We start from the raw sequence: 326 nt of genomic DNA, 5'->3' as shown, positions 1-326 counted from the left end.
TGTTGTTGTTGCTGTTGTGGTTGTTGTTGGTGTTGCTGGAGTTGCTGCTGCTGGTGTGGGGATGTTTCTGTCGGGGTACGCTGCTGGGTGGGGCGTGGTGTTGCGGGGAGTCGGAATGGCCAGCGATGGAGTCTAGAATGCATTTGCATCGCGGCCCCTACACTCACCTGCGTGCTTCGCGGCAGCTGTTCTTTAGCAGCAGCAGCAGCCGAAGCATCGGCAGCACCATGTTTGTGTTTTGTTTCTGATGTTCCCTTGCCTTTCCCCTCTGCAGTAGCATTCTTTGCTTCCAGACTGGGAGGAATGCCCCCAGCTCGAGATACAAG

General features: G+C 55.8%; 1 protein-coding gene across 1 annotated transcript in view; it reads right to left on the bottom strand.

Moving 5' to 3' along the window:
* EMH_0012340 (uncharacterized protein) overlaps window positions 1–326 on the bottom strand; it is a gene marked incomplete at both ends in the record, with an annotated part of 4,855 nt that overhangs the window by 1,962 nt on the left and 2,567 nt on the right. Inside the window, 2 exons of the mRNA XM_013499506.1 lie at window positions 3–132; window positions 227–326. Coding sequence (XP_013354960.1) covers window positions 3–132; window positions 227–326 — 230 coding nt within the window. The remainder of the gene's footprint in view (window positions 1–2; window positions 133–226) is intronic.

The sequence above is a fragment of the Eimeria mitis genome, genomic scaffold, assembly GCF_000499745.2.
Source record: "Eimeria mitis Houghton genomic scaffold, Emh_scaff439, whole genome shotgun sequence".
Lineage (NCBI taxonomy): Eukaryota > Apicomplexa > Conoidasida > Eucoccidiorida > Eimeriidae > Eimeria > Eimeria mitis.
This window is presented reverse-complemented; position numbering and strand designations above follow the sequence as displayed.